We start from the raw sequence: 26,905 nt of genomic DNA, 5'->3' as shown, positions 1-26,905 counted from the left end.
GGAGGCTGTGCCAGCTGCACCATGCTGGAGGCTGTGCCAGCTGCACCATGCTGGAAAGGCTTGGAGTCCTGGCCTGACTGTGGGCTAGGTCTATCTCCCTTCCAAGGACAGCCTAAATACAGGGAGGCTCATCACCAGAAGGCCAGAGCACAGCATCATGGGACCCTAGAGTTAGCTAGACCTGGAAGGAACCAAGGAAACCATCCAATCTAATCTACTCATTGTTTAGTTGGGGAAACTGAGTCCAGAGAGGTAACATGAGGCCACCCAAGTATTATGTGGCAGATGCAGGTTTTGAACTCAAGGCCCTTTGGCTTCAAAGCTAGCTCTATTTCTTATCTACTTATAAGCATTTGTTGAAGGGGGAAAGGTTCAAACGCACAACCAAAGAAATCCCAGCTCTTCCAAGTGTTTATGGGAGTCAGCCCCAGAATCTAGAAATCATAGGATTTGGGGCCTTAGGTATTATTATTATTACTATCATTGTAATGACACTAGCACATATAAAAACTTTAAGGTTAACAAAATGTGTCACATTTTAATCTTATTTGAGCCTCACGCCTCACAACAAAGTTGTAAGGGAGGTACTTATTATTATGCCCATTTACAGGTGAGAAAGTCAAGGCTGAAAAAAATGTTAGCTGACTTGTCCAAGAACATACAGCTAGAAAGGGTCTGAGGCAGGTCCTCTCGACTCCAAGTCCAGTCTTCCATTCCTACACCATGTCTCTGCCTTGGGCTCTTAGGTGGTATCCCATCTAAGTCCCCCACCTTATGGTTGGGTAAACTGAGATATGGAGAAGTCAACTAAGTGATTCGGCCAGCATCACACAGGTAACAAAAGTCTTGGAAGCAGGTCCTGTGACTCTGAATCCAGGGCTATTTCCTTTGCCCTGTGTTGTCTTGTTCCAGGAATATTCTTCCTCTCAAGGTTCACCCTGGCAAGGTGTAGAGGCTGAGAGACGGAGGAAGAGGGAGAACGTGACTAGAGCTAGAACGGCACAGTTCTAGAATGGTATAAGTAAAAGGGAAAACGAATCCCTTTCTGTTCTTCCCCTCCCTCTAGAGCTCTTCTAGGCCCCTAATCACTGTTATCAAAAATGTTTACTAAGCATCTACTCTGTGCTCAGTGACTCATGGGCAACCGTGCCATAGTCAACTGGTGCCCAGCTCTGGAATGGCATCTAAGTCAAACCCAGGACCACCAATGCAGGAGTTTGGGGGCTTAGCAAGAAGATTGCTAGCTGCCCCCGTCACGACTTCCATTTCTTTGTCTTCCATCTTTTTCCTTGAAGGGAATAACACCCAAGACTGTCTGCTGAGTGCTGTATCCACCATTATTATTATCGATGTCATTCACGGTGATGAAATATCAGAGGAAGTGGCTAATTGTCTCTGGAAGCTCCGCCAACCGCCCTAGTCTTTTAACCTAGGAAGAGTGGCCTTTGGCAGTATAGCAGAAACAATACAATAGCCATAATTATGATAGCATGGTGGCACCTCCCTGAGGAAGAAGGCCCTTAATTGGCAACCAGAACCCTCTGGGAGGTGCCAAGAACCAGGAAGGGAGCAGACAAAGCCTCCGAATACCCCAGTTGTACATTAGTCTATGCACTAAGACTGTCATACTTTATTCATAGAGGTAAATCCCTCACGGAGGGACTGTTGACTCTTATTTGGCACACATGTCTAATAATCTAATTATTATTATTATTATTATTAATATATTATATTAGATGAGCCATCTGATGTTCAATAACCCATAACAGGGGGTAGGAAGAACATCTTCATTGGGCAGACAGAAAACATGATTTTTAAAAATCAGGGCATGACTATTAAAATGTCCCAGGATTCTGGAGTCTTTTGGTGTTGGGGTAACTAATCTATCGAGTGCAATAGATGGAGGCATCACTGAACGCAGGGTGGGACAGTAGAGAGATCACTCCCTGGTTTGGATTTGGACTTTGCCATTGGGGAAATGGTTTCACCTCCCTTTCTCTGAAGAAAGAAGCTAGAGTAGTCCCTTAGAGGGACCTTAGAGGTCCTTTGATCCAACTTCTTTAGAACAGAGGAATCAGAGGTCCAGAGAGGTTGTGACACCTAGATGGTCACACAGCAAATAGAAGAGCTGAGATTGAAGTCCAGGCTTTAGGTTTGTAGATCTAGAAGGAACTTCGGGGTATCTAATTGCCCCACCTTGGCTTAGAGATGACGAAGATGAAGCCCAGAGAGCTTAGGTGTTTAACTTAGATTTTTTTCAGCCTTAGCACATAAAGGGTTAAGCTTTAGTTTTCTGGAAAATGTACTTATGTGGCACAGCTCATTACCCAAAGACATTGAGCCAAGGAGCCATCTGTGATCAGTCGTGATGGAGGGAAGCACAGTCCCTCCAAACTAAAATGAGGACAGAAGGAAAAAGAGTGAGAGACCAGCACGGCATGGTTTCTGACCTGAGTCTGTTAGTGATAATCCCGAAAGCCGAAGCCATGGGTCTGGGCAAAGGCCTTCCCTCTTGTTGTCTGAATGGACAAAATGCTAGAACTACCTCCCCTGAAGTGATGGGGTCCCCTCTTCCAGAGCAGAGACCTTTTCAATGGACAGAAGACACCAGCGAAAGCGAGATCTGGGCATAAAGGCAGCTTGGTGGTATAGTGGATAGAGGCTGGACTTGGAGTCAGGAAGACTGAACTTCTAAGTTCATATCTGACCTTAAACATTTCCTGGCCGTATGACCCTGGGCAAGTCATTTCACCCTGTTACCCTCAATTTCCTCATCTGTCAAACGAACTAGAGAAGAAAATGGCCAACCGCTCCAGTATCTTTGCCAAGAAAACCCCAAATAGGGTCACAAAGAGTCAGACAGGGCTGGAAATGACTAAAAGAGAACAACAAAAACATACTGAGAATATGAATGACTCTAGAGATGGAAATTGGGTTTCTTATGTTCCCTTAACATATCCATCAAGGTCTTAGTTTCTCCATCTCAAAAACAAAAGGGTTGGATTCGACGAACTCTAAGGTCCCTTCCAGCTCGAACCCTCTGATCTTGGTTGAACACAAATGCCTCTTCCAACTCCAAAGCTAATGATTGATTCTGTTTGGTTCTCATTTAGCCATTTGAAAAATAATTGACCTGTGCTGGTTTTATTGTGTGTGATATACTCAGGTGATGCTTCTTGATTGGAAGCGTTTAAAAATATAGGTTTGGTTTATTATAAGAAGCTCAGATAACAGTAGATAGTAGTCACCTATATGCTTTTCTCTTTTTGATCTAGGCGACCGGGTAGTAGAGGAACCAGTGTCGGTGAACCAGCATTCCTTATACCCATTCAAAGTAGAATCATAGGATAGCTGAGCCGGAGGAGACCTTAAAACTCAGAATGTGAAAAAATATAGAATGTCCAAGCTGGAGGGGACCTTAGAACTTAGAACTGGAGAACACGGAATGTCAAAATTGGCTGGGGTCTTAGACATCGTCTAGCTCAATCTCTTCATTTGACAGCTCGAGAAATTGAGGTTTGGAGGACTCATACACCTTGTTCGTGGCAAAGGAAGGGCCTAAACCCTCCTGTGTCGGTCCTTTTCCCATTAAATTCTGCCACATTCTTCGTTGGAGAAAATGGTTTGAGTCTCAGGTCTGGTCTTCTTGGTTCTGGGAAATTCATAAACAGCCTAAATAAAACCTAGGGAGGGGATGGATCAGTTGGCTGTCTTTAGAAGTAGAGGCAAGGAGTCCTCCAAGGTCTTTATGCTTGAACTCTTGTGACTCCCTCACGCTGGAAGGGTTTCAGGTCCTTAGTCAGCCTCTCTTGATCCTGAAGGCAATATTCCTAGTGAGAAGGGAAGAGTGGGTAGGAATCCTGCTGGAGACAGGTCCTGAAGGGTGGCTGGAGTTCTTGGTGTTTTCCCTGATAAACCAAGGGCTGTGGCTTGACTTCCATGTCCCCCTTTCTCCTCCATCTCCTACACCTTCCCACTAATCTCTTGACTTGTATCACTTTAAAATCAATCTTAGGTTTTTGAACAGACTTCCTCCAGGAAGGACTATACAGGCTCGAAAGCTCAGTTTGAATCCACCACGTCTGAAAAGCTTAAGACAGAATGTTCAGAGAAGGTAATTTGCCCACAGTCCCTCCCCTCACCCCTGGCAAGCCTTTGGAAGGAGGAAGGGACGGTGGATTGGCCTAGTCCTATGAGCATCAGAAAGGAGGATGACTAAGGTGGTGAAGAGCCTGCAGGCCCCACCATCCAGGGCATCAGAAAGGAGGATGACTAAGGTGGTGAAGAGCCTGCAGGCCCCGCCATCCAAGGGTCAAAAGAGGAGATGGGGGAGTTTAGCTTGGAGTAGAGAAGATATGTCTTCAAGCATTGGAGCTGCTGTTGTGTGGGGAAGGGATCTGGCTTATTCCTCTTGGTCTCCCAACTAGGAGAAGCCTATGGAAGTTATACCAAAACTTATTTTAATTCCTTATTTTAAAAAGCTTCATAAAAATAAGAATTGTGCAAAACTGACCAGAGTAGTGATCTCCACCTTGGGGTCCCTCAGGCACAATGACTAGAATTGTTTTAGAACATATTCCAGCTCCACTAAGGGTTAAGCTAGATACTCCTAAAACTATGATTCTGAATTGTCCGTGAGGCTAGATGCTGCTCTCTTCCCTGGGCGTCTGGTAATGCCAAGGACCAACAGGTCATTGGTGGCCATCTTTGGGAATGAAGGATGGCCAATGGCCCTGCCTTCCCTTTCACCAGAGGTTTGGCTGGGAAGATGGAGAAAACATGCCAGGAAAGGGAATGTTCTCCGTCACGGAAGGTCTTAGTGGGCCAGTATTGCTTGCTATCCCACAAAACATACTGAAGCCTCAGTAGGGGACAATATGCCCCATTTGGATCATGCTAAAGGATCTTGGAAACCATCTCTATGTACTCCTAGGTGGTTGGGCTATGGAAGAGGAGCCTAATAGCAAAGCCATAGGAGAGCTTTGCCAAGTTAACAACTATGGACAAAGGGAGCAAAGAAGGCATTGGGCAGGGACGGGGTACATAGAGTACTGCGGGGCCAGGGTGGAGGCCAGGGTGGAGGCCAGGGTGGAGGCCAAGGATTCTTGAACCAGATGGCACCAGCAAGATGCTGCACCCACTCTCTTTCCCTGTTCCAGGGTGCCCTTCAGGTCTTTCTCTTCATGGCTGTTAGTGAAACTAAGGAAGAGATGGGTTCAATCAATCAATGACCTATTATTAAGTGCCCAGTCTGTGCCAGCCTCCTACTATGTTGGAGGTGCTAAGAATGTGAAGACAAAAATGAAACATTTCAGAATGGTGGCATCACGGTGACCTGACACTGCCGACCCTTCCTGCCATTGGAGATTGGGCCGGCTGTTCTTCTGGTTACAAATGTGGCCGTTGGGCACTTTGGAAAGAGTCTTGGCCGACTTGGGGTCAGAGGACTTAGGTTCAGTTCCCACCTTGGCTGCTTGTATGACCTTGGGTGAGGCACTTCCCCCTGTGGGCCTCAGTTTCCTCTTCTGTAAAATGAAGAAGATGGACCAGATTCTCTCTCTCAGGTTCCTTCCAGCTCTAGATCAATGATGAATTTAAGAGGGGTTTGTTCTCAATGCTGGGGTCTGGCAGGTTTTCGCTGCAGAATTTCCAGCCAGAGCCAAGGAATCTACCACCATCATCAATGTCAAGGAAACAGTATACGATCATGCCAAGACTACTGAGCTCCATTCACAGCTCTGGTCCTTCTGGGCCATGTCACTTTGGTTAAGAGGCTTCCCTTTGCCTCAGTTTCCTCATCTACAAAATGGAGATAATTCAACTAATGTTCCCTCTTCTCTGGGGTTGTTGGGAGAAAACTGTGCATCTCAGAGTGTAGAAAGAAAGTGATGACTATTCTAGGTGCCCCTGAGAGAGGTGGCAGGACTTGGAATCAGAGTCTTGGGATGGATGCCAACAAGATAGCCTTGGAGGAAGAGAATGAATGGTCACTGGGCGAGGCTGGCTTTTGCCTTCTCTCTAGCCACCTCCTGGCCTCCTGGGCCCTGCCAGAGACTCCCCACACCAGCTCTGGCACCTCTCCTTCTCTCAGGTGCAACGAATAAGATGTGGATCTCACATATGATGCAAAATACCATGGCGGGTGTTTGGAGCCTGGGCTTTGCCAGTTACAAATGTTAGACAGATACAATCGGCTTATGGGACTGAGGACTTATTACGTCTTTACTCGTGCCGGGCACTGTGCTGAAGACAAAGGCAAGAACACGGGCCTGTCCTGTCCTCAAGGAACTCCCAGTCTTAGGGGAAAGACAACATGCAAACAGCTACATACACATTCAAGGGCTTAGCTCAAGGGGAAGCTCTGGCATTATCCCAGGAGATCAGGACAGGCTTCTGGGAGAAGGTGGGATTTTAGCTGAGACTTGACAGGAGCCGGAGAAGCAAGAGGTAGAAAGGAGGGCACAAGCAGGGAAAAGTGCAAGCTTGTAGTTTGGACCCAGCCAGTTTGGGGTGTCCTCTGCGAAAGACCTCAGAGCATTGACTAGCAGAGCTGGAAGGATAGTGGAATGGGGAACAGAGAACAGAGAACACCAGAGCTGGAAAGGACCTGTCGCACCACCTAGTCCAAACTCCTTATTTTTATAGATAAGGAAATTGAGGTGTTAAGATGGGAAGGGACTTAACCAAAGTCATGGTGCAAGAGTTCATGGCCAAGCAAGGACTGGAGCCTAGGACTCCTGACTCCCAAGCCAGGGCTCTTTCCACTCTAGAGATTCCTTTGTCCTTGTATTTTTTTTTCTTTCTTTTTTTAAAAAAATGGTCACCTTCTGTCTTAGAATCAATACTGAGCATTGGTTCCAAGGCAGAAAATTGGTGAGGGCTAGAGAATCTGGGGTTAAGTGACTTGTCCAGGGTCACACTGCTAGGAAGAGGTCAGATTTGAACTTAAGACCTCCCAACTCTAGGCTTGGCTTTTAATCCTCTGAGCCACTTAACTGCCTCTCTATATATATTCTTACTTTCTCTTTGTCTCTTTTTTTGGGGGCCCAGCATCCTACCTGACCATCAGCACCTCTCCAAAGAGTCCCTCAACAATGCCTTGGATAACCTGTACCTTGAGAGCACTTTGGAAAAAGAAGAGGCCTCTGCAGGTAAGTGACCTCTGAGGTACTTTGTCCACTTTGAACTCTGGGGAAACATCCATATTGAGGCCAGCAGCGAGATGTCCAGACGAGGGTACTAGACCGCGGGGAATCCTAGTTCAACTCTTACCTTAGTAGTCTGGAGCTCTGTGGTCCTGGGTCAGTTTATCATCTGTAAATGAAGAGGCTGGACCCATTGGCCTCTAAGGCTCCTCACAATGCTAAATCTATGTTTGAGATGAAATAATTAAATTATTTATTATAATTATAAATATAATTATAAATTAAATAATTAAATTAAATATCTATATTTTAGAAACAGAAACATGAACAGAAAGGGAGGAAGAGAGCCCAAAATATGGAATCTTAGAAAGTTGAGGAGAAAGTCATTTGAATAAATAAGCTCCTATTCATTATTATGCTCCAGCAGCCGGCACCACACCCTGCACGGTTTTTGTGGTAGTTTTTGTCTTCTGGACCTGAGCTGTTATCACTACAGAGAATGTATCTATGATGGATGCTCTTGGAGATTGGCCTGGGACATTGAGAGTTCAAGCGATTTGGCTAGTGTCAACTGGGTTTTGGGGAGCCCCAATTTTGCCCTTGTCCCCTGAGAACTTGCCCTGGTTCACATCGAACAGTAGACCTTAAAGTGCTTGATGATCCCAGCTTAGGTGGGACTAGAAGCCCTAATCAAATGTTAAGTCCCATTTTTGTCTTAGAAGCTTCTTCTACTGTATTGGGGTCCTCTCCCAGGAAGCCGGGTCCTTGGCTGGACTCTTTCTTTAGCATCCATTGTAGCAGACCATTCCCTGATAGCCCAGCCTCTCTTCCCCAAGCCTGCTTACAACCTGTCTGTATGTTTGATGTCCCGAGTTTCCTAAAAGGTATACAAGATCCCCAAGTACTATTATTCTTTGGAGAATCTTCTCGTGGATTGATCCTCCCAGAGATACTGCTCCCAGAGTCCCAGAGCCCTTGGCTCTGGGTGGTATTTAGCACTTGACTCTGTATGGTGGCCAAATACAGAACGCAATCTCTTTCCTGATTAAAGACTGGGTTTTAAATGACGACTTTAGTGGTTCTGTGTTTTTCCAAGTTGACACTAGTATGTAGGAAAGGCAGGACTTGAACTCAGGTCTTTCCAACTGCAAGGCTGACCCTTTCTCCATTCTTCCATGATGCTTCTCCATCTTGTGCACAACAAATGCTGGGGGGAGCATCTGCTGAATTTAATAATAATAAGGGCTAGAATAATCAAACATTTATATGAATGAATGAATAAGTGAGTTAATAGAATGAATTAATGAATAAGTGAGTAGAATGAATTAAAGAATAAATGAATTAATAGAAAAGGGGTTAATAAATGCTTACTATGTGCCAGGCACTGGGCTGGGGATTTGGGGTCAGAGAGGAATTACACATACAAAAGGGAACCATATTGTTGATTTTTGCCTTGGAGAACCTTATATTCTAATTGGGAGATAAAGCAATGGAGGGGAGTGTTGGCCAGGGAAGGGTCTTTTGGCCTTGAGGACGGTCAGTGGGGCTCTAGGACATGGTGGATGGACACAGCTCTTGCAGGAGCAAAGACAGCTTTGATTTGATGGTTGGAATGAGTGTGGGGAGGGTGAATTGGGACATGGGCCAATAGGTCCATGGCTAGAGTGAAATATGACAAGAAAGGGGCCTGGGCTCTCTCCAGGACCAGGATGGCATGGCCCAGGGCAGGCCTAGTAAGGCAAAGTGGTAAAATGGAGATTATAATATAACGGCCAAGAGAATCCCCCTTAGATTTCTCCAAAGTCGGATCTATGAAAGGTAAAATGAGAGGGAGAGTTGGTTTGGGTGACCTGGTTTCTTCAGTCTTCGACCCAATTCATGTTCACTGGGTATCTGCCAGTACAGTATAGCACTGGAGGATTTATCAAACAGATGTCATTATCTCCATCTTACAGATGAGTAAACTGAGACTTGGGGAGTTGAAATACTTCACCAAGGTCATGGAGCTTTTGAAATGAAGTTAATCGGATGAAAAGAATATGGCAGGAGAGATGCGGGAGGTGAGGGACTGGAGACAAGAGACTTATGTAGTAATACAGTAACAGTAATGATAATAATAGCAACAGCAGATAGAATTTATAGAGTGTTTTCAGATTTACAAATACTTTACAGGGAAGAAAAATGAGTTAGGAAATGCAGTGCATAGAGGGATGGAGTTGGAGTCAAGAAGACCTGAGTTCAAATGTGACTAGAGACAGTGAGGAGCCGTGGGACCCTGGACAAGTCATTTAACCACTATCTTTGCTAAACCTTTAAATGTGTGTATATGTGTTTAAAGATAGATAGATAGATATCCATATCCATGTTCAAATATACATGTAAATGCCAACCATTATTACATCATGTCATTGGATTCTCGCCACAATCTTAGGGCATAGGTGTTATTTTTACGTCCATTTTACAGATGAGGGACTGGTCAGAAAGCAGGCTGTTTGTCCTTTGGGGGGGAAGGAGAGAAGGAAGAATCAAAGATTCTTGGAAGGCTTCCAAGCTGAGAGATTGGGAAGAAGTTGGGGAATTGGAAGTAAAAGCTCAGTTGGGAGTCGGGGTTTGGGGGAGTGGGAGAGGGAGAGATGACAAAGCTGACCCATTTGGTTTGGGGCATGTTGAGGCTGGACTTTGGGCAAAACCTTAGTGAATCCCATTGGGGGTCAAGGGTGAGTAGAACAGAGTCCGGCAAGACTTGGAATATGGGACAAGAAGGGCCTAAGAGAGCCCAACAACTGAATTTACAAACATTGGAGATAGGACGACCCCCAAGATAACATCTATAAAGCCCTAATCCCAGTGCCGGCTCCTTGTCAGCAATACTTGTTCCTTCCTCCTCTCCCTGGGCAAGCCAATTTCATCTTCATGGGCCTCAGTTTCCAAATCTGTAGGATTAGACATGTTGGTCCCTGGTTTGAAGCCTTCTGGCAGTTTTTTTTCCCAGATTTGATCAGGCCTTTACAGCCAAGCATCACCTAAATTAGGTGAAAGTCAGGGGCGAGTGAGTCTGTAGGAGAAGGTGTCAAGAAAGAGCAGAAGGTCCAGAACTTGCTTGGAAAAAGAGGCCACAGCCGGGAGTGGGAGGGCAGAGAGGAACCAACATTCAGGTTCATGCCGTCCTCTCCAAACAGACTTTCTCCTAGCCTAGGTTTCAGCATGTGTGGGAGCCTGCGGGAGGGACGCAGGTGAGGTTGGGTAACACCAGAGGATGACTGGTGAGCGCCCCACTTTGCTATGTGGTACCCCCGGGGCATCTTGTAGCCTGGCGAGGCCAATGCTGGTCCGCCTTGCCAGCTTATCACCCTTGGGATCTCCTTAGTTCCCTTTCCAAGCCTGCGCCTTTGGGTCTCGGCCAGTTCCCAGGGAGGAGAAGAAGGGAGGGGCTCCCCTGGAGGACAAACTGGTTTGAGAGGTGAGAGTTGGAAGGGTTTGTGGTGTGGGTCCGGGGTGACCATCCCCTGAGATCTGCAGGGCCTAGAAAGGATGTACACAGACTCAAAGAGCCTGGAGTCTTGGAGCCGCCACAAGTCCCCAGGCATGATGTAAATCTGTGAGCTGAGGGTGGGAGGAGGCATAAGTCTTCCAGGTACTGTCACTCAGGGATGCATGAATGCAATTACATTTATTTGGATTAGCTTTCACCTGGCTGGGCCCAGGGGAACTGGGTTTAGGAAATGTGGGGCAAAGTACCTACCTAGCAGGCTCACGGGCTCACAGCTGTAGAGCTCGAGAGGGTCTCAGAAGCCACCTACTTCAGCCTTCTCGTTTGACAATTTAGGAAACTGAGTCCTAGGCTGGGAAAGTGCCTTACCCAGTCATACAAGCTAGGATTCAAAACCTTGAACTGGTAGACTCTGTCCATGGTGACAGGCTGCTCTCTTGGGCAGGTAGGCATAATGGGAAGAACATTGGGACTTTCAGACACAGAAAACCTGTGTCTCGGCTCTATTATTTCCAAGATGTCCGTCCCTGGATCAATCAGTTCCTCTCCTGGGACTCACAGAATCTCAGAGCTAGAAGAGATTTCAAAGGCCCATTGACCGAAATCTGAAAAGGAATTCCTTTTACAGAATATCTTTATAGCACTTTCTTGAAGCTCTCCAGTGATGGGAAACCCACTACCTTCTGAAATAGCCATTTCTACTCTAGAGGAGCTCTTATTGTGAGGAAAGTTTTTCTTCTATGCAGCCTCAGTTTACCTCTTTGTAATTTCCATCCATTACTCCTTGGGTCCACCCTTTGGGGCCAAACGGAAAAATGTAATCTCTCTTCCACATGACAGACCCTCAGATATGTGACGATAAAATTTTGTGTTGTGTCTCAGTTTTTGCAACTATCAGAGATGAGATGGCCAAACTAACAATCTGGGATCATGAGTGATCCAGACCCTAAATAAATAAAGGATCTTACTATTATTATCATTTTTTATATTAAAAAACTCTTACCTTCCTTTTTAGAATCAATATTGTATATTAGTTCCAAGGCAGAAGAGTGGTAAGGGCTAGGCAATGGGAGTAAAGTGACTTGCCCAGGATCACACAGCTAGGAAGCGTCTGAGGCCAGATTTGAACTCATATACCTGGCTCTCTATCCACTGAGCCACCCAGCTGCTCCCAGGGTTCTCATTATTGACTGAGATGGTCAGAAAAGGCTCCCTGGTGGAGGGACTTGAGTTGAACCATGAAGGATGAGCAAGATTTCAGAAGAGGTTATTATCGTTCTGATGACCACAATTTGTAGCTCCATTGGACTAGATGGCTTCTGATATTCCTTCCAACATCCTCTTCCTCTACTTCTCAAGCTAGAAGGGCCTCCAGAGAAACACTGAGAAAAGTCAGAGGGTCAGAGTGGACTGAGATGCTATCTAGTCTGGGACCTCCATCTTTATGGATAAAAGAACGAGTGATAGAGAAGGAATGTGACTAGCTCAGATCCACAGTTAGAATAGCAGATAATTAAATCAAGAAGATCATATATTCACATATTTGTTAAGAGGACAGAAGTCAGCCGCCTCAGACTGCTAGCAGCCACTTTGCTCCTTACCCATCAAGGAGATGCAATTGCCAAAGACTTTATGAGATAAGAAGATAAGACTAATTTGTGAACCACTTCAAAGACGTTTGTTTGATAGTTATGAGGAATATTGCATCATGAAACAGTGAAAATAATGGGAAAGAAAAGAATTTCAGGAAGTTTTGTGCAAGAACTCACTATGGCAGATCATTCTGAGAGGGTTTGTGGAGGGGAAGGAGTGGAGGAACAGAGGAAACGGTGGACCAAACCTCTTGGGTTTTGATAACAAAGCATTCTCATCATTGGTGAGAGTTAGAACCACCCCACTGGGACTCAGTTCCTCAGTCCTTGAAGTGCCGTAAACAAGATAAATATTGAACAAGTAGCTTTATCAGACCAAAGATACAAAAGGCATCTCTGTTGTAGGCAACGTTGTTCTTTTTTTTAGATTATAGGTATATGAAGGCCAAGAGAATTGAAGGTATTAGTCAATAAATGAAAAGAAAATAGGTGAAAATGAGTCCTCAATCAATTTTTAAAAAATTTAAATTGTAACCTTACCTTCCATTTTAGAAATACTGTATTGGTTCCAAGGCAGAAGAGTGGTAAGGCTTACTTAGGCAATGGGAGTAAAGTGACTTGCCCAGGGTCACATAGCTAGGAAGTGTCTGTGGCCAGATTTGATCCCAGGACCTCCGGATCTCTAGGCCTGGCTCTCAGTCCATTGACTCACCGAGCTGCCCTTGTCTTCAATCAGTTTGAAAGGGACATATGGATGAATGAAAGCCACTCTCATGGGACATCCATGGGGTCATACAGGAGTCTTCTTGGCATTAGTTGAAGAGAGTTGGTCATGCCCTGTGGGGCCACAAGCTAGTTTAGAATCATTCAGTACTGATTGGGAGAGGACCCCAAATTCAGGAATGGAGGATTCTAGACCTCTGAGAAGGAATATGTCTTAAGGAAAGGAGAGAGCATTTCCCTCTCTTTCCTTTCCCTCCTCATAGACCATGTAATTGGAGAGATGAATGAAAAACCAGCCAGGCCGGCTAGAAGTATAGAGAGACCTACTGAGGCCAAACAAGAAGCCACCTGAGGAAGGGAGAGAGAGTATCCAGGGGTAGACTTGACCGGATTATGAGCCGGTGGACTTTGAAAGGTCAGAATACCCATCATTGTACTAGAGCTGGTAGCAATATCCCAAGACCAGCAGTGACTGAGGGCAGTATCTGCCTGAGAACCAAGAGAAACACTATAAACCAACCAGGTATCCTGTGAAAAAGCTTTTTTTTTTAGAATGTTTCAAGGGCAGCAATCATGGGGGGTCCATCAGAGAGCTGCACCTAAGAGAAAGTTCATAGAGGCATTGTGAAGTAAGAAAAGGACTTTTAGGAACCAGAATACGTGAGTTACCCTTTGGATACATGGATTCCTTATATGTGTAAATCACTATCATTTTACTTTAAATCTGAACCCACTCTCCCTGGGAATCTTGTATAAGTAGTGGGAAATTGTACCCCAGTTTGGTATAATTAAAATGCCCTTAGATAAAGTTAAAACAAGATCCAGTAATCAATGTCAAGACCATCAGAGAGAGGTGAGAGAAAATACCTGTTACTAGTCCTCAGCCAGGAGGGCCTGTAGTGAGTAACTAGGGGGCCTCCTCCAAGATGGAAACTAGTCTCTGAGGAAACTAGGAAAGGAGTCAGTCCTTTTCACTCACCCAATGAAGTAGTCCAGGAGTCAGAATCTAAGCTGAAGCCATGATTCACACTGCAGTCTTCAGCAAAATTCCCTTGAAGATTGTCTCCAGGAGACCCTCTCCACAAGACTCAGCTTCAGGAGACTGTCTCAGCCCAAGGATTTCATGACTTTTATAGTGGTTTCCTGTTCCTGCCCCTCTTCATAGGGGCCAATTGCAGTTTCCAAATTGTCCAGCCCTGCCCAGTGGCAGTGTCTGTGGGATTGACTTGTCACCTCTAAATGTGTTAACTCTTCTCCTAGGATTCACATGTTTTTGAGTTGTCATACAGTTTGGATTGTGTTATTGAGTTATTACCCAGTTAGCACATGGGTTGCAGACTTCCACCTACTTAAGGCTAAGTTGGGGTCTTTTCCTTTTGGGGGTGCAAACTCCTGTAGTAAGAGTTTCCTTTACTTTAGGGTTAAGTATGGGTGTAGTCACTTTTGTTGATTAATTCAAAAGTAGACAAAGGAGAGTTAATCCTGTTCTCACAATCTAGTGAGGTACTAAGTAGGGGTATTTAAGTTATTGTTAACCAAAGTTTTAACTCCAACTAGACAAAGAGAATAAAGGGTTCCCTTTTCACAAGTGTAAACTCAGAATAGACAAAGAGAACCAAGAATTTTCTTTCACATGTGCAATAGTCATTGTTCTAATGACATTAAGGCCCATAATATCAAAGAACCCCCTTAAGAAGATCTATAATCACTCCAAAGAGCTTGGCCTCATCAGCTAGATGGGAAGACCCAAAATGGATGAAGAATGACAGATGTCTAGATTGTGACCTGCAGTGGGAATGTCAAGTCATCAAAATGGTCCACCAAGCATTCAAGTCTTAGGCAAGAAACATAGGCCAAGTCAAGAGAGCAGAACTGACTGAGAGAATGAGGATGGGCTGGATCGAATTTGGGAAAGTACTGTTAGGTTTTTGAGTATTACAAGCTGGTATCTGGCACAAATGCCACCTTTCTAACATTTGTTCTCTTCTGGTGATGTTTTGTGGTTTCAACTCATGTGCAATGAGCAATGAGACAGTAATGATTATGGTTGATACACTAGAGAAACAAGATGAGCATAAATAGGATCGCTCTTTTTTGTTGTTTAGCCTTTTTTTAGTCAAATCTGACTCTTTGTGACCCCATTGGGAGTTTTCTTGGCAAAGATATTGGAGCAGTTTGCCATTTCCTCCTCTAGCTCATTTTGCAGATGAAGAAACTCAGTCAAAAAGGGTTACGTGACTTGCCTAGGGTCACACAGCTAGTCTAAGTGCTGGAGGCCAGATTTGAACTCAGGAAGATGAGTCTTTCTAACTCTAGGCCCTACAGTCTATATACTACACCATCTAGATACCCATCTAGATATCCCATTACCAAAGACAATTTGAGTTCAAAGCATGATTATTATTTATTTTAATAGATTTTAAAAATTATATCTGTAATTTATTTTATAAATCACCTATATTTCCCCCTCTATGTCTTCTCTACATCATTTCCAGAGAACCATCATCTATAACAAAGAATTTTTTTTCAAAAAGAGTAAAAATTTAAGCAAAAGGGACCAACACATTGTAAAAAGTCTGAGGTTCTGTGAGAGAATCTACACCCATGGATACCCACTTCTGCAAAGGAGCAGGAGGAAGTGTCTTCTTGTATTTCTCTGGGGCCAAGCTTGTTTTTTGTAACTTCACAATATTTTCTGTTTTAATCATTCTGTTGACATGGTCTCAGCCATTGTGTGTATTGTTCTCTTGGCTCTGCTGATTTCATATTGCATCAGTTGGTATAAAATTCTTCTATGTTTCTCTCTGTTCATGATGCCTCAATAAATTTCTGTGATATTTAGGGAAAACTGTTTCGCCATTTCCCAATCATTGTGATATTTTACTTTTGTTCAAAAGTGACTTAAAAAAAAGTGAGGACTAGTAGATGGAAACCCAAATGCTTCCCTGGTACTTACAGACTGTTAAAAAGATCTCTGTGTCATAGATTTGGTGCTGGAAAAGCCCTCAAAGCCACCTAGTTCGACTTCTTCATTTGCAGATGAGGAAACTGGGGCTTGGTGGAAAGTATCTTGGCAAGGGTCACTAATACACTAAGCATCAGAGATGAAATTTGGACTCACATCCTCTGACTCTAGAGTCAGTGCTCTTTCCCATGACCCAAATAGGTAGATCTCCAATATGGAGGGTTCATGGAAGGAGAGGACAAAAATCACCCAGGAAAAGAAGAAGAGTTGAGATGTGAATTATAGAGCTTCTACAGGGGAACATGAGATTGACTTCTTGGCTTTCCTAGTTGTTCTCCACCCTCAGTTCTCATGTTCAGCCTATTCCTTCCCTTTTGGACTGTCTTCTGGGTTCATAAAGTTAGCCTGGCCCTGCCATGGACTAGGTAGGTGACCATGAGCAAGTGACCTAATTTTTCAAGCCCTCAGTTTCCTTGTCTATAAAACAGGACTAATAATAAGGTGCCTCTCAGTGTTGTCATGAAGAAAGAGCTGTTAGCATGGTAGTTGTTAGTAGGTAGCAGGTTTTTGCTGGGGTACAGGCAGGGAGAAGGCAGAGTTCCCTAGGGTAGGAAAGGGTCGCCTGACTGGGTCACCGTTCCCCAGGGAACAGGATCCATTCCTGGGGTATGTTCCTCACTTAGAGATGCAAGCTGACCAAATGGCTGAGGTCCCTGGGTTCTGTCCCAGGGGAACCCAGGCCACAGAAGAGCCTTTATGACCCCTCACAAAGGAGGTCTTTGTGCATAGTGGAGGAGACAGATTTTTTTTCGTCACTTTTGAAGGAAAGCAAGGACTAAAAAAGAGATAAACTTCTATAAAGTAGCAGGGTCCTCAGGCCAGGGTGTGAGGGTCACAAAAGATGGAGGAGTTATGGAGAGAAGGTGGGGCTCTGAAAATAGAATGACAGCAATGTTTTTCTTCATGGGTTCATAGAATTTGGAACTGGAAGGAACTTCAAATTCAGTCTTCTCTCTTCCACACCACATTTGGGCCTGGAGACTTCCATTATCTAGGTCTTAGGCCAATGCCAAGGAGGGAAGGTACCCTCCTCAGGGATTCTCTGGCTGGGACAAAATTCTCTCTGCCACCTTTTTAGCAGGCGACTCTTAGGATACCCCTTCTCAGGATTTCTGGAATACAATAAGACTTCCCAGTGGGCAGATCACTCTCTCAAGGTCACAGAGTTAGTTAAGTTTATATACATTTATAACTGGAAGAGACCTTTGAGATGATCTCAAATTCCTTCATTTTATAGATGAGTAAAAGGAAGGTGCCCAAGATCACTCAAATGGGAAGTCACAGAGCTGGGATTCCAGCCCAGGTTGCCTGGCTCCAAACCCACAATCTTTATGCATCCAGAGCTCTGATCACCACATTACAAAAGCTCAGTTAAATTTGCTTTCAGTGACAGCTAAACTTTGGGACCCAGCACTAAAGGCTCTCAATTTGAAGTCAGTTGACCTGGGATCAAGCCCCATCTTTGATTTTTACTCCCTATGTGACCTTAGGCAAGTCACTGAATCTCCCTGGACCTCAGTGTCTTTATCTATAAAACACTGGGAGTAGAATAATCTGGTCTATGAGTTCCCTTCCTTCAGGTAGTCCCCTGGCTTTCCTAGATCCTCTTGTTGTTCTTGTTATTTGGCCTTCATTTTTTTTAAACCCTCATCTTCCATCTTAGACTTAATACCAAGCATTAGTTTCAAGGCAGAAGAGTGGTAAAGTCTAGGCAATAGGAGTTAAGTGTCTTATCCAGGGTCATAAGCTAAGAAGTGTCTGAAGCCAACTTTGAATTCAGGACCTCCTGTCTCTAGGCCTGGCTTTCATCTACTGAGATATATTTGTTTTGACATGTAGAAAATCATGTGCTTTACTGTCTCTTCTAGAATCATCCCAGTCCAGGGGCAAGACAAAAGTCAGGAAGACTAGTGATGGGTCTCCCAGCATTGTACCCTACCAACTGAGCCTCCTCCAGACCTCCAAGCTTACCTGGATCCCATTTCCTTGGAGCCCTATGATCTGTGCAGGGAGGGAGTGAATGGTTCAGTCAGATTAAATAATCCCTATCTAAATGCTACTTACCTCTTCCAGATACAAGACACTGTAAAAGAGTGATCCTAGGGCTCATGGGATAACTAAACTATCTAGAGGTGTCCAGAGAGGATTCAGTCAAAAAACTAAAGCCACATATGGTCAGAGTCCTCTGCTGTCTGCCCTCATCAGACCACTGGTGGAGTCATATACTCATTTGGGGCGCCATATTTGAAGAAGGACATTGACAAGCTGTTTATAGGCTAATAAAGTTAGTAAAGGGTCCCATGATCCTTCCAAAGGAGGACCAGTAGAAGGAGATGGTGGGGCAGCTAGATGGCTCAGTGATTAGAGCACCAGCCCTAGAGATTGGAGATCCTGGGTTCAAATTTGGTTTAGGCACTTCCTAGCTGCAGGAACCAAGGATAGATAGCCATGGAGGTTCTTCCCCTTCTAAGCTTCTGCCAATAGGGAATTTCAAGTCTTGGCAACAGGTTGCCATTGTTATTTAGTCATTTCATTTGTGTCCAACTCTTTATGACTCATTTGAAGTTTTCTTGGCAAAGATAGTAGAGTGGTTTGCCATTTCCTTATTTCTTTAAAAAGCACTTACTTTCTCTCTTAGTAACAACTCTAAGACAGCAGAGCAAGGGCAAGGCAAAAAAAGTTAAGTGACTTGCTCAGGGTAACATAGCTAGGAAGTATCTGAGGCCAGATTTCAATCCATGCCCTCCTGATTCCAGGTTTGGCACTCTATCCATTGTGCTATCTGACTGACCCACCATTTCTCTTTCCAGCGCATTCTATAGATGAGGAAACTGAGGCAAACAGGGATAAGCAACTTGCCCAGAGTCACACAGCTAGTGAGTGTCTGAGGCAGAATTTGAATTCAGTCTTCTCGACCCCAGATCTAGTGCTCTATCTACTGTGCCACCTAGTTGTTAGGGGTGAAATTCTAGAGTAGGTTGGCATCCTATTGTTCCTTAAATCCCACCACAAAGATGGCTTCCTCTCTTCTCTGAGCAAACACAATAGCAGGTCTGGGTCTTGGGCTGCCTTTGCAGAGTTGGGGATGGTTTGGGGTCTCAGGACACCCTGAAGTCATTGAGTCCAACCCCCTTATGTTGCAGATGAAGATAGGGAGACCCAAGAGACTGAGTTCAGGGTCTCAATGCCACGAATATGATTTGTCCTTCCTGTCCACTCAGGACTTTCTTCACATCCTCAAGAATCACAGATTTCGACCTTGAAAGATCTTTAGAGATCAGTTCATCATAGCATTCCAGACTGACAGCCAGGACTGACTCAGAAACCAGCCAGTCCAACTCTCTGCCCCCTCCCCAATCCCTTTTCTAGATAAAGAGCTAAGGCTCAGAGAGATGGAGTGTTTTGCCCAATATTGCCCAAGTACTCCATGTCAAAGACAGGATTTGAACCCAAGTCCTCTGCTTCTGAATCTCCTGCTCTTTCTTCATTCTGACTCCTCAGAGTTCTCCAGCTCACTTAGGGGAGGGCTCCTGGGGCCTCATCACCCAGAGGAAGCATTCTCCAAGGGAGATTTTTCCAAAGCCTAAGAATGACCTTTGCCTCAGTGAGAGTCTCCAACTGTTCCAGGCCGAACAATGCGTCCCATTCTCCCTGCAACAACTCGGGCTTCTTTCCCACAGATTTACAAAAAAACCCAAACCAAACCAAACCCACAAACCCAAAATACACGAGGATTTTTTTTTCATCTGTTAACATATTTCCCTTCTTTCCTTCCCATTGGGAAGAGCTTCCTTTAGTCATTGAGTCTCTTTTATTTCAGAGGCTTAGAAAATGGCTCCTGGCACTCCAAATTGCCCTGAGTATAATGAGGAGATTGATAAAGTGCCACCAAGGGCCAGACTGAGAGAGGAGGGATGGGATGGGGGAAGCAGGGTAGGGAAGAGAAGGAGAAGACGGAGGAAGAGATGGAGGAGGAGATGGAGGAGGAGGAGGAGGAGGAGGAAGGCACCCCTCCTTTTCAAGGGGGCATAATGAACAAGCTGTGGCCTCAGACTGAGTGACCATCGAAAGGCTGCCTGAGATGGAGGCAGCAAAGTATGGGGAGACACTGCCTTCTGAGTTGGAGGACCTCCATTTGAGTGGGAGCTCTACCACTTGGTATTTATGGAACCCGTAATCTCCATTTGCCTCAGTTTCCTCAACCCTGAAATAGGGGTTACTACACTGCCCGGAGTTGTTGTAAGGATCAAATGAGATAATATCTGTAAAGTGGTTAGCACAATGCCTTGGCACATGGGAGTGCTATATAAATGCTATCAGTACAGCTACCCCAATGGTTGTTTGGTATTGCTGTTCCCCCAGGGGCTGGGGTTCCTGCTTAGGGTACAAATGGAATAGAAGAGTCCTCAGCATATAGATGATTGATGATCAGAGGCAAAAAGGGCCCTCAAATGTCAGTGGCCCTTCCAGAGATCTCCATGTCTCTTGTGAGAGATAAAGAAATCGAGAGCTGGAGAGGGGAAGAGATTTGCCGGAGAGCATCCAGACAGGAGGAGACCGAGGCAGGACTTGGATCGAGCCCCTGGCTCCATCCTCCTTCATTCACCTTCTCTTTGCTCTTCTTCCTCTCCCTACCCAAATAAAGTAGGCGGCCCCCTTTCCTCCTCCCTTTTCTCTCTCTCTCCTTTGACTTATTTTCCCCATTGTCTTCTTTTTATTTTCTCATCTTTTTCTTTTGGCATTTCTCTTCGTCTTCGCCCCTGGTTGGCTCCCCAGTGCCCGTCGCTCAGGCACAGCTTCATTCCGCTCTGGTGGCCAAGGACGACCCTAGCCCTCTTCTACCGGCAGATGCCGGCCAACTAGGGGTCAGGACGTCCATGGATGCAGATGGTTCCGGGGAGAGGGGCAGCCAGACCCTGCCTTCTTGCTTGGTGCCCTGCCAAGCCCTGCCATGTTCAGGGCCCGGGACCAGAGCGAACAGCAACCACCCCAGCCAAGGAACATCCTGCCCTATCAAACTGTCCTCCCGAGGCTTGTGTCCACATACCCCAAACAGCGGCTGTCCGGACACCGTGAGACCGAGACCGAGACCCACAGAGACCCAGGCAGAGCTCTGAGAGTGTGAGCCGATGGACGTCCCGAGCAAAGTCCTCTGGGTCAGTTCCTTGATGGGTCAGAACCCGGCGGGGTGAGCCAAAGTCCCTCTCCTGGCCGTGGGAAGGAGGCTCCCCCCGGAGCTGAACACCAACCAGCCTTTCAGAGAATCACTGACTCATCATAGGGCAGAGCTGGAAGGGACCTCGAGAGGTCACCTTGTTGAAATCCCACATTGTCCAGAGTGGGAAAGCGGAAGCCCAGTAAAGCCATGGGATCTTGGATCTAGAACTGGACCTCGGGGGCCATCGAGCCCATCTCCCATGTAGAGATGAAGGAACTGAGGTTCAGAAAAGTTCCATAATTGACTGAACATCCCATAGGGAGAAAGCATTGGAGGTAGGATTTAAATTCAAGTCCTTTGACTTCAGAGGCCGCCATGTTGGCATTACTAAGATCACTCAGCTAGTTAGGAATTGGAGCTCCGTTTTGGGACTTTGGTGTTCCACATTTCGTCTCTCATCCCGGAGAGATGAGTGAGAAGAACCCTGGGCTCGGCGTCAGGGGCCCTCGAGTTGGTGCCAGCTGGGACGTGATTCATTATGGGGAAGTTCCTGACGTTGGGTGTCCCATCTCTAAAAAAATAATAATACTCACTCGTGTGCCCTAATTCCTAGGGCTATAATATAGAAATGGCTTTAAATAATAATGTGCTATGAAAATATGAGTTATCCCATCTATTGAACTGGATGGAGCTTAGGGAAACCCCCAAGAGTGACAGAGAATGGCTCAGAATCCTTCTTCCATTTGCTTCACTGAGAATGAAAGAACTTGGGCAACTGGAGCCACATCACTCCGCCACATCACCTTCTTCTCAGGGGCTCCTTGAGTGACTGCCTTCTTCGCCCCAACCCTATGCTTAATAGAAATCTAACAGCTGTGGGACCAGGGACCTGGCGCTATTGGGTTTTGTTCAGTTGGTTCAGTCATGTCAAACTCTTAGTAGAATTTTCTTGGCAGACATGCTGGAGTGGTTTGTCGTTTCCTTCTCCAGCTCATTTGGCAGATGAAGAAACTGAGGCAAACAGGGTTTAATGACTTGTCCAGGGTCACACAGCTAAGACGATATTTGAACTCAGGACTTCCTAACTCCAGGACCACCTCTCTGCTATTTTATTGTCCTTCTAGAAGATTCATTTTTGTTCAAAGGGTTATGGGTAGCCCAAGGGCCTCTGGGGAAACTCATTGTCTCTAGGCAGAACAATGATCCACCTGCGTTCCCTTAGCCATCTAATTTCAATAATCCATTTATATCATCTTTCCTTCCTGAGAGGATTCTAGGGACTTCATTAAATCTCAACAGACTGTTCCAAATTTATCAATTAATTGTATGAGCGGCAGCCTAGACATCTGAATCGACCGAATTTCCATGTCGTATCCTTCCTCCTTCCATTTGTTTCTGCGCTCAGGATCTTACGTCAAATAAGTCTGCTTTGTTCCCTCCGGCAGAGATCCTCCACCTGGGAAACTTGTTCTTGGAGGGTTAGTGAGTCTCTCCCATGTGGGAGCTACAGACAGTTAGAAGGAAGAGTCACTGGCCAGGCCGTAGCTAAGGTCTGATCATTAAATCTTTCACACGATCAAATAACTGACGAATTAAGCATCTCTTACGCAGTAGAGATACAAATAATAACTAACATTTACTACTAATGACAATGGCTGTCATTTATAGCATGCATTTAGGTTTGTGAAGTCCTTTAAATATATTATTATCTCCTTTGAGCCCCACAAGACTCCTGTAAAGCTGGTAGTATAATTAGGAAACTGGGGTTGTCCAAGGTTAAATGCCTTGCCCCAATCACACAGCTAGGCTGCGGTAGGATTTGAACTCAGGTCTTGATGATTCCAAATCTAAGGCTCTATTTATTTTACTACCTGGCCGCCAACCTTAAAATTATCTTTGCTTAGAAGGGTATTAGGTAGTGAGGACAGGGCTGCTTATAGCTGACATTTATGTAGTGCTTTGAGATGCTTTCATCTCTCAATAGCCCTGCTCTGTCCTAACTCTTTCTAGGATCAGAGCTGGAGCTGACCTTGTGACCATCTAAGATGAAGAATTTTAGGTTTAGGGATATTAAGGGACTTGTCCAAGGTCATATAGGTAATTAAGCATCGGAGGTAAGGTTTGAACTCAGGCCCTCTGATTCCAGGGTAAAGGTACTGTGCTGGAAAGACTGAGGATTTCAGGGCAGGTAATTCTTCATATAAATCACACCTGCAGGGGTTCCCCAAGGGCCAGGCTGGTGAATCTCTAGCACTTGGGTAAGCCATGAGGATGCTGCCTCTCTCATCAAACTGAAAGCTCCTGGAGATCTAAGGCTATTTCCCTTTTGTCTTTGTACCCCAAGGGCACAGCACGCTGCCTAGAATATAGAATCATAGATTTAAAGCTGGTAGAAAACTTAGAGACCCTCAAATACAATCTTCCTATTTTACAGATGAGGAAATTGAGGCCATGGGAGGCTAAGTGACTTGCCCCTAGTCACACAGCTTCTAAGGCAGGATTTGAACTCATACCTTCCTCACTCTGGGTCCAGGGCTTTCTTTATCTATTATACTCTCTATCTAGCTGCCTTTTGAGTGAGCGATTATGTTGGCAGTCTGTCTAGCTCAAGAATGCAGAATTAGCATTAATGGGTGGAAATGAGAACAGTAAAGAAATGATTCAATTAGTGCTCCAGAGTTGGCCAAGTCCCATGAAGGAAGTAGTAGCAGGTATCACTAGCCCCATTTTATAGGCCAAGAAAGACATCAATCCACTGTAGAACAGCTGGAGGAGTGAATGGTCTTCGGTTGGTACCATGGGGACTTGAGGGAACTGGCTAGAGATAGAGAAAGGATGATCAGAGTGGGACCTCTGCCTTCTGTTCCTTGGAGTGCCAGCTTAAGTCAGGATTATTGGGGTTCAACCCCCCATATTTACCAACTGCTTGACTTTGGTCAAGTCCCTCACTTCAGTTTCCTTATAAACAAGAAAATTGACTGGTTGGACTCTGAGGTCTTTTCCTGCTCTGACGATAATATTCTGTGTTCCTCAGGTATGATCCCAGGCTGCCAGGATAGCAATGGATAGGACGGTATATTTGTTACTCTGATGGGAAGCAGGAAAAGAGAAAGAGGATCCCCACCTCTAAGCATCTTCTTCTTACAGGATAGTAGACAGTAAAGGGCATTAGAAGGGTATCAGTCGAAGAGATGATTCTAGGTGCCATATTCTTGTTGGCCTGAACTCAGAGAAGGTCAGTCTAGATCAGTGATTCCCAAAGTGGGCGCCACCACCCCCTGGTGGGTGCTGCAGCAATCCAGGGAAGTGGTGATGGCCACAGGTGCATTTATCTTTCCAATTAATTGCTATTAAAATTAAAAAAAAATTAATTTCCAGGGGGCTAAGTAATATTTTTTCTGGAAAGGGGGCAGTAGGCCAAAAAAGTTTGGGAACTACTGTTCTAGATGGTGAGCAAATTGGCAACTGTGCCACATAAGGATTTATGGAAAAAACTGTGAATGTTTAGCCTGGAGAATGGAAAAGAACACAATGGATATTTACAGGTACCTGGAGGTTGCCATGGAGAAGAGAGACCAGACTTTGCTTGACACCCAGGGTGCAGAACTAGGAACAATGGGTGGAATAACAAGAGGCAGATTTCGGCTCAATAAAAGAAAAAAATTTTTAAGAAAAATAGAATTTTGTTGATATCTTTTATTTTACATCATCTTGATTTTCTTCAGTATCCATCTTCCTCCCCTTTCTCAGAGACCCAGCCCTTATGATAAACAATTTTTTTAAAGGAAGAAAAACAAAACAGCTCAATTCATCAAAATATACTAACACGACTGGTATCCATGTTCCATGCCTGTGGCCTTTCCACCTCTGCAAAGGAGTGAGGAAGGATACGGGGGAAAGACATCTTTTCTAGCCCTTCTGTGGGGCCAAACTTGGTCTTTCTCATTTTGGAAGATGCTTTTTTGACAATTTTGTCGTTGTTTCTTCCATTTGCATTGCCATAGCCGTTGGGTGGATCCTTTCCCCTCCCCCAATATTTTTTAGTTTTTCAGTTACATGCAGAAACAATTTTTGACAATTTTTTGACATTTTCTAATTCAGATTTTCTCCTTCCTTCCTCTCTCCCCCTCCTCAAGGTGGTGAATAATCTGATATAGGTTATACCCATACTTCCATGTAATATATATTTCCATATTGTTCATGCTATGATAGAAGACATATCATACATACAATAGAAATCTCAAGAAGGATATAAGGTGGAAGATGGGATGCTCTGATCTGCCTCAAACTCTATGGCTATGGATGGCATTTTCATCATGAGTCCCTTGTGGTTATCTTGGAGACTTGCTTTGTTGCTGATGGTTTGGACCTTCATAGTTGATCATCATATACTATTTCTATTGCTATGTACAACATTCTCCTGGTTCTGCTCACTTCACTTTGCATCAGTTCAGAGAAGTCTTTCCTTTCAGCTTTTTCTGAGCTCATCCTGCTTGGGATAACTAACTTTCTTCCAATCTTGTCTACTTCTCCCTTTTTTGATAAACCTTCCATCCTCACCTCTTCCTCTTGGAATCTCTCACTTCTTTCACATCTGAGCTGCAGTACCATCTTCTGTGAGAAGAAGCCTTACCTGACCCCGAGGTCCAAGCAATGTGTTCTTCAGTGTTCTTCCCAGCTGTTATTTTGTGTTTACTTTGTATGTTGGATTCCATTCTCTGTGTATCTGTGGTTTATTCTCTATCTGGACACCCCCTAATCCCTATGAGAACATAAACTCCTTGAGGTCATGGATTGTTCTTGTTCTTGTATCACCCATGGCAAACCAAAGTGCCTTAATAACTGCTTCTTTAAAAAAAAACACCCTCACCTTCCATCTTGGAGTCAATACTGTGTATTGGCTCCAAGGCAGAAGAGTGGTAAGGGTAGGCAATGGGAGTTAAGTGACTTACTCAGGATCACATAGCTAGGAAGTACCTGAGGTCAGATTTGAGCCCACAACCTCCTGTTTCTAGGCCTGGCTCTCAATCCACTGAGCCACCTACCTGCCTCCAATAAATGCTTCTTGAATGAATGAATAATAACAATTGTTACTTTATTGCTATGTAGTTTTGAAGATATTTTTTCACAATAAAACTTTGTGAGGTCATAGAGCAATTTCTTGTTTTTATTTTTTCAAGTTTTAATTCATTTTGGTTTTATATCATCTTTTTTTTTTAATGGATCTTTGCTCAGAGATCAATCCCCCATAACAAAGATTTTAAAAAGAAGGATGAATAAAAGCAGTTCAGCAAAACCAACCTACCAGGTAACTCAGAGTACAAGCCTGGAGTTGGGGGGACCTCGGTTTAAACCTGTCCTCAGACACTTCCTAGCTCACTGATCCTGGGAAAGTCATTTAACCCCAATTGCCTAGCCCTTGTCATTCTTCTGACTTAGAACTAAGAGGATAACCCAAAACCCAACCAAGCAACCATGGGCCATGGCTGACAGTATATGCAATATTCCACACCCACAGCCCCTCACTTGGGTTTGGAAAGGAGGGCTGTTGGTTTTCTCGACCTTTTCTAGGGCTAAACAGTCATTCAATTGCATAGCAGAACAATTATTATCACTATTATTCTTTTAATTAATGAAAAAAATCAAGCTCAGACATTTTAGGTTGTTCAAGACTGTCCAGTGAGTCACAGTACTTCTGAGCTCCAAGTCCACTACAACCATAGTTCCTTTTCACAAGCAGCTTCTAGTGATAATGGAGACCGCCCCCCCCCC

At 44.8% G+C, this 26,905-nt stretch overlaps 1 protein-coding gene across 1 annotated transcript in view; it reads left to right on the top strand.

Moving 5' to 3' along the window:
* Window positions 1–26,905, top strand: part of ACSBG1 (acyl-CoA synthetase bubblegum family member 1) — a 97,052-nt gene that overhangs the window by 46,343 nt on the left and 23,804 nt on the right. The window contains exons 2-3 of the mRNA XM_044660287.1: window positions 4,016–4,114; window positions 7,051–7,151. Coding sequence (XP_044516222.1) covers window positions 4,016–4,114; window positions 7,051–7,151 — 200 coding nt within the window. The remainder of the gene's footprint in view (window positions 1–4,015; window positions 4,115–7,050; window positions 7,152–26,905) is intronic.

This window comes from Gracilinanus agilis, chromosome 2 (assembly GCF_016433145.1).
Source record: "Gracilinanus agilis isolate LMUSP501 chromosome 2, AgileGrace, whole genome shotgun sequence".
Lineage (NCBI taxonomy): Eukaryota > Metazoa > Chordata > Mammalia > Didelphimorphia > Didelphidae > Gracilinanus > Gracilinanus agilis.
The sequence above is the reverse complement of the archived record's forward strand: the minus strand, read 5'-3'. Positions and strand labels throughout refer to the sequence as shown.